The sequence below is a fragment of the Sesamum indicum genome, unplaced genomic scaffold (genome assembly GCF_000512975.1).
Source record: "Sesamum indicum cultivar Zhongzhi No. 13 unplaced genomic scaffold, S_indicum_v1.0 scaffold00184, whole genome shotgun sequence".
Classification (NCBI taxonomy): Eukaryota; Viridiplantae; Streptophyta; class Magnoliopsida; order Lamiales; family Pedaliaceae; genus Sesamum; species Sesamum indicum.
The window spans coordinates 8167-15156 of NW_011628080.1; the positions used below are offsets into that span (position 1 = coordinate 8167).

General features: G+C 45.3%; 1 protein-coding gene across 1 annotated transcript; it reads left to right on the top strand.

The window, feature by feature from the left end:
- The first annotated feature begins 2229 nt into the window (after nucleotides 1-2229).
- Nucleotides 2230-4057, top strand: LOC105179633. Its single transcript, XM_011103272.1, has 3 exons — nucleotides 2230-2886; nucleotides 3058-3465; nucleotides 4025-4057. The coding sequence occupies exons 1-3, from the start codon at nucleotides 2230-2232 to the stop codon at nucleotides 4055-4057; spliced, it is 1098 nt and encodes a 365-aa protein (XP_011101574.1).
- The last annotated feature ends 2933 nt before the right edge of the window (nucleotides 4058-6990 follow it).

Sequence of the window (6990 nt, forward strand, 5' to 3'; positions counted from 1 at the left end):
GTCTTCGTCTCCTCCATGCGACAACTTGGACGAGTTCCTCACTCTCGCACACAAGGTAATCGACCATGGCGACTCACAGGCAATGGATGCTCTGAACGAACTGAAACGACGATGGGAGGCTCGATTTGGGATTGAGAAGTCGCGGTTGCCGGCGGAAAGCTTGAATGTTGATGAACACCCGTTTGCTCGCGAGATGAAACAGGTATGCCGGAGACGTACAACACAGGCGAAGACGATACTAGGAACCGGAATGGCAACGACACTTCAGCGTCGACCGGCTGTGCGTGGGAGAATAATCACACCTTCTCCGCCGGCGGCTTTGCACAGCAACAACGCAAACCAAAACTCGGCGGCGGCTTTGAGTAACGCGAACCAGACCTCGCTGGCGGTTTTGCACAGCAGCAACGCGAACCAGACTTCGCGGGGCGGCTTTGCACAGCAGCAACGAGAACCAGATCTCGCCGGCGACCGTTGGAATTCCGACGAAGGATGACGTGCGCAATGTTGCTGACATGGACGCCTCAGTGGACAACGTTGGAGCTGATGTGGCGGGGAATGTGAGTGACATGGAGGCTTGCTTGGAACATACTGCTGACATCAGCCCTAGTAGGGCTGACATCATCGCTGCTGCTAGGGCTGACATCATCACTGATGCTAGGGGCTGACATCATCGCTGCTGCTAGGGCTGACATCATCGCTGCAGCTAGGGCTGACATCATCGCTGCTCCTAGGGCTGATGACACAGGTGCATCTGGGGCTGATGTCAGCAATTACACTATCAAATCTAGGGCTGACATCATCGATGATACAAGGAAAGCTAGGGCTAATATCAGCGCGGACACATGCAAAAATAGGGCTGATGTCAGCAATTCTGTGGAAAGAAAACAAGCTATGCATGATGCTCCTGTTCCAACGGGATTGTACGTTGGAAATATCCCGTTGCACGCATACCCGGAAACAATCATTGACGACAAAATAGCGCATGCATTTAATCATTCGACCCGGAAAACCTTATCATTCATTGCCCCAACAATGCAGAACGGAGAGGTTGTCGTGCGACCTTCTTTAGATGCGGTACGTAATGGGTCTAAACGTTGGAAATCTACTGCAGTTGGCTATTTCTTGGGCAAACGGCCATATTATCATCACCTTAAGGAGTTTGCACATTCGGTCTGGCCAGCACTAAGGGAGGTGACAGCGACCACAAACGGATTCTTCTTTTTTCAGTTTAAAACAGTTTGTGATATGGAGGAGATAATTGAGGGAGGCCCGTGGTTGTTCCAAGGGCAGCCGATAGTTCTTCAAAAGTGGGAACCGGGGATGGCCATGAGAAAATTGAAGCATACAATACACAAGTTCTGGATTAAATTACGCCACCTTCCGATGGAATTTTGGACGACAGAAGGATTGAGCACTGTAGCGAGTGGTGTGGGGAAGCCCCTTTACCCCGACGCGATTACAAGAGCATGCACGAGACTGGACTTTGCTCGTGTATGTGTGATGATTGATGCCACACAAAAGTTGCATAAACATATTGTTGTCATGGCACCTGATGAAGAAGACACCTTGCAAAGTTGACGTTGAGTACGAATGGCTCCCGCCAAAGTGCACAGCGTGCATGTCATTAGGACATTCGGATAAGGATTGTGCACTAAACAAAACCGGCAAACCGACGAAGCCAACAGTAAATGTGTATGTGCCGAAAGTCAATGTATCACAGCCACAACTTCCGACTAAGGGACGCAAGACGATGAAACCAGTGGTTGAAGATATACCCAAAGCAGATGCGGGAGATAGACATGTGGACAAGAACCCCTCCAAGCAAGACGAGAGAGGTAAGGCAATTGTTATTTATAATGCTTTTGACGCTTTGCATTTAATTGATGATGCAGGTGAGCATTCAGGGGGTCCTAACACAAGCAGCCCCATGGACGATGATCCATGTTGAACATCGCTGTGTGGAATGTCCGTGGGCTGAACAAACGAGACCATCAGCTCGCTTTGAAGGACTTGGTCTCTGAATACAGGTTACACTTCCTAGGCATTCTTGAAACTCGTGTTCGTTTGAATAATGTCATGCATATTCAATCGTTTTTACTTCCACATTGGAAATGGTTTGTCGATTATTCTTCTGTTGGTAATCGCATCTGGCTAGCTTGGGATGAGAATGTTGTTGATGTCCATATCTTAGACTCGGCAGATCAATTTATTCACTGTCGGGTTACTAATATGGCTGACAATGAATCTGTTATTATCACTGTTGTTTATGGTGTATCTGAGGTGATTGATCGTCGGAATTTATGGACTGCACTGGAGACGCTAGCTCAACAATGCTCTGACATCCCGTGGATGGTGGGAGGGGATTTTAATGCAGTACGTGACCTTAACGAAGTATGTGGCATCTCAGGAGATATAAGGATGGCCACCGAAGAATTTAATGCCGGAATTCTGGAGGCGGGGCTGATCCCACTTCCTATGCAAGGTGAATGGTTCACGTGGCATAATTGCAGTACGTCTATGAGGAGTTTATGGAAGCGGTTGGATCGAATTCTTATTAATGACCGCTGGCTGGCAAGGTTCCCGAGCGCATATTATCACAGCCTTACTCCACGGACATCTGACCACTCTCCACTGGTTTTACATGGGGATATACAACAACATAATGGAGGCATGTTTCGATTTGATAACTATCTTGCCCATTCACCCGAGTTTATCCACAATGTGCAGAATATTTGGCATCATGAGATTGTGGGTATTCCTATGTATGCTGTGACACGTAAACTGAAGGCACTTAAACCAGTCTTTAGACTACAAAGGAGAAATAAGGGAGATCTGACGATGAATGTCCAACTAGCCAAAGGTTTTCTTGATGAGGCACAACAGTTGGTGAGCTCTGACAGACAAAATGAGCTATATTTACTTCTGGAGCATTGTTGTCGAGTCGTTTATGCTAAAGCGGCAAAACTTGAACAAATTATGCTGCAGCAGAGAGCCAAGATGCAGTGGATGAAAGACGGAGACCAATGTTCCCGGGTTTTCTTTCGTAAAATTGCACAGAGACGAGTAAGGAGGAGAATCTTACAGATTAATGATGAGAATGGTTTCACACACACGGATCTAGGGGAAATCGCCCATGAGTTTGTCTCATACTATCAGAACCTCTTAGGAGGCACCAGAAGACGGCTGTCAGTGGATATTCGTTATCTTAGACCGTGGGCAAGGCACTGTATCACTGATGAGGAAGCTAATCAATTACTCCTTCCAATCTCGGCGGATGATGTGAAGCAAGCAATGTTCGATATTGCTGATGACAAGGCACCGGGACCTGATGGCTACTCGTCAAGGTTTTTCAAGGCGGCTTGGCCTGTGGTTGGGGAAGAAGTTACAAGGGCGGTACTAGACTTCTTTTCTACCGGAAAACTTCTGAAGCAGATCAACTCCACGATCTTGGCCCTGATCCCAAAGGTACATACGCCTATGTCGGTTAATGATTTTAGACCAATTTCATGCTGCAATGTTTTATACAAGATCATTGCGAAACTTCTTGTCCAAAAAATTAGTGTGCTACTGGACAAGATAGTTAGCCCATGTCAGACAGCTTTTATTCCAGGAAGAAGCATTGGGGACAACATTATGTTAGCCCAGGAATTATTCTCCAGATATAACCAGATGCGCCTACCCCCGAGATGCGCACTTAAAGTGGATATCAGGAAGGCCTATGATACGGTGGAGTGGGACTTCCTGTTAGCAGTTTTGCAGCTGTTCGGGTTTCCACCTACGTTTACAAGGTGGATTGAGGAGTGTGTTACCACGACATCATTCTCGATTGGGCTCAATGGAAAACCTCATGGGTTCTTTGCTGGAGCGAGAGGACTACGACAGGGAGACCCACTTTCTCCTTATCTGTTTGTTCTTGTTATGGAAGCCTTACATCTGGGATTCTTGCAACGAATTGAACAGGACATGCAATTCACTTATCATTGGAAGTGTGAGAGTTCTAAGGTTTTTCAGATGGGATTTGCAGACGACCTCCTCTTACTGTGCAAAGCTGACTTAGACTCCATCAGAGTCTTCAAAGAGGGATTGGACTGGTTTGCGGAGTTGTCGGGCCTTCGGCTGAATGTCCAAAAAAGTCACTTAATCATTTCACGTTCGGCTCAAAATTTGAAGGACCAGATGCTGGATATTTTGGGCTTTCAGGAGGGCCACCTTCCAATGAGGTACCTGGGTCTTCCCTTAATCTCGTCTAGGCTGACCATCTCTGATTGCCAACCGCTTATCTCAAAAATTGATGCACGTATTAATGGATGGGAAGGGATTTCATTATCATATGCTGGGCGGGTACAAATCATCAAATCTGTGCTCTCAGCATTGAGCTTATATTGGGCTTCTGCATTCATATTACCTAAGAAAGTCATCAGTGAAATTGAGAAGAGGTTGAGGACTTTCCTATGGAAGGGTACGACGTCCAGTGGGTACGCTAAGGTAGCCTGGAAAGATGTGTGTCGACCGATGGATGAGGGGGGACTTGGGTTCAAGGACATCTCCACCTTGAATCGCGCATTAATGAGCAAGAAACTATGTGATGTTATCCAGTGTGACAGGACATCCATATGGGTTCAGTGGCTCTACCAAGACCGATTACGTGAGAGATCGATTTGGACTATCCGTGAACATGGAGGTTCTTGGGGATGGCGAAAAATACTCAGGCTACGTCCTTTCCTTCGCGCTATCGTGGATTACCAGATTGGAAATGGAGACAGATTCTTTGTTTGGCAGGACCCGTGGCATCACTTGGGTCCACTTATCGAGCGATTCCCTCGAGGTCCCCGCCATCTTAGACTTGAAGAATCAGCAAAACTCAGCTTAGTGATTTCAGCAAGAGAATGGCAATGGCCTACCATCACTGACTTTGAATGTTTGGAAATCACACATAAACCGCTTATTTTCGGAGGAGAGGATCGGGTGGTGTGGAGATGTGACGAAGGGCAACCTACTACTCAGGCCCTCTACCGATTATTCACTCACCCCGAGCCGAAAGTAGGATGGTCTTCACTACTTTTGGGCTCCTTGAAGATTCCTCGCCATTCGTTATGGGCAACACGGAAATGGAGAGGTAAGCACATTATTAATAGAGCTTACCGTACACTACTGGCAGCGTGTGTCTACCACATATGGAACGAGAGGAACTAGAGGAGATTTGATCATACTGAGCGGACACCGACCACATTGAGCATCCTAATCATCAATGACGTCAGACGGAGGATTCTTAGCGTTGATTTAGCATCGCCAGTCAGTACACAAGCATTCTATAGATTATGGCGTATCCCTTGGGTAGAGGGAGAAACCAGTTGATAATCCCATGTTGTACTGTACCATTACTCTTTATTAATGAAATTTACATTTACCCAAAAACCGTGCAAAACAGCTAAATTTTGAACGTTCTCAGAATTCGACGAAACTTGACCCAAACGTAGATCTAGACCCAAGCATAATAATAACTACAAGTTAGTATAAAAGGGATACAAACTTGTTTTAATAAAACCGTGCAAAACAACTGAATTTTGAACGTTCTCACAATTCGACGAAACTAGACCCAAACGTAGATCTAGACCCAAGCATTTGTATTATGCATTTGCTAAGCGTAATAATAACTTCAAGTTAGTATAAAAGGGAAGCAAACTTCTTTTAATAAAACCGTGCTCTTATGTGCAAAAAACTATGCGAGGTCATCCGATGTGACAGGACGTCGATATGGGTGGATTGGTTGATTAGTGGACGCTTACGGGATAGTTCAATCTGGACTATACCGGATCATAAGGGGCCATGGGGATGGAGGAAACTCTTGCGTTTGCGTACTTGGATACGATCTATCGTTGAATACCGCATTGGTGAGGGGAGTGAATTTTATTTATGGAAATGATCCATGGCACACCCTTGGACCACTCATAGACAGATTCCCACAAGGGCCTTCTGGATTGGGTTTGCATGAGAATGCTATATTGAATGCAGTTATCCACGAGAATCAATGGCAGTGGCCATTGATTACGGACATGGAGTGCTTAGAGATTACTCACACACTGCCTCGTATCTATGGAGGATCAGATCGGATTATTTGGAGATTTATGAATGGGAGCCCCACCACTCAGGAGCTGTATTTGGAGAAGCTACCGACTACCGATAAAGCTTGGATGACCCACTTAGGTGGATGTATCCTTTGTGATGAGGGTACAGCGGAGACACACACTCACATGTTCTTCCGATGTCAATATAGTAGAAGATGCCTTGCAGCTGTACGCCAACATATTCGATTCTCTTGGCCCAATCGCGAGTGGAAAAGAGACGTGGAATGGGCTTCGAGGAAGTGGAGGGGAAAGCATATCGTTAATATTGCTTATCGAGCCTTACTTAGTGCATGCATATACCACATTTGGCGAGAGAGGAACCTGAGACGCTTTGAACACACCCAACGGCCGGAACGTGTATTAGCTACCTACATAGTTGATGATGTTAGACAGAGAATACTTAGTATTAATCTATCATGTTCAATTAGCACATGTGCGCTCTATAGACTTTGGCGTATCCCTTGGTCTGTCGAGAGAGACACCACTTGATTGTTGTACTATACTCCTTTTTCTTTAATGAAACTTACCTTTACCCAAAAAAAAAAAGAATTTGTGTGTTAAATTTCCTAAGCGAAATAATAACTACAAGTCAGTATAAAAGGGAAACAAACTTGTTTTAATAAAATCGTGCAAAACAGCTAAATTTTGAACGTTCTCAGAATTCGATGAAACTTGACCCAAACATTGGTCTAGACCCAAGCATTTGTATTGTAAATTTGTTAAGCAATAGTAATAACTACAAGTTAGTATAAAAGGGAAACAAACTTGTTTTAATAAAACCGTGCAAAACAACTGAATTTTGAACGTTCTCACAATTCGACGAAACTAGACCCAAACGTAGATCTAGACCCAAGCATTTGTATTA

What these genes read in the sequence shown, in the direction of transcription:
- LOC105179633 (XM_011103272.1), top strand. Translation starts at nt 2,230, where the DNA reads ATGGCTGACAATGAATCTGTTATTATCACTGTTGTTTATGGTGTATCT. An exon ending in TTGATGAGGCACAACAGTTG is followed by an intron (nt 2,887 to 3,057) that starts GTGAGCTCTGAC and finishes AAAATTGCACAG; the next exon opens with AGACGAGTAAGGAGGAGAAT. An exon ending in TCTTGGCCCTGATCCCAAAG is followed by an intron (nt 3,466 to 4,024) that starts GTACATACGCCT and finishes TGGGATTTGCAG; the next exon opens with ACGACCTCCTCTTACTGTGC.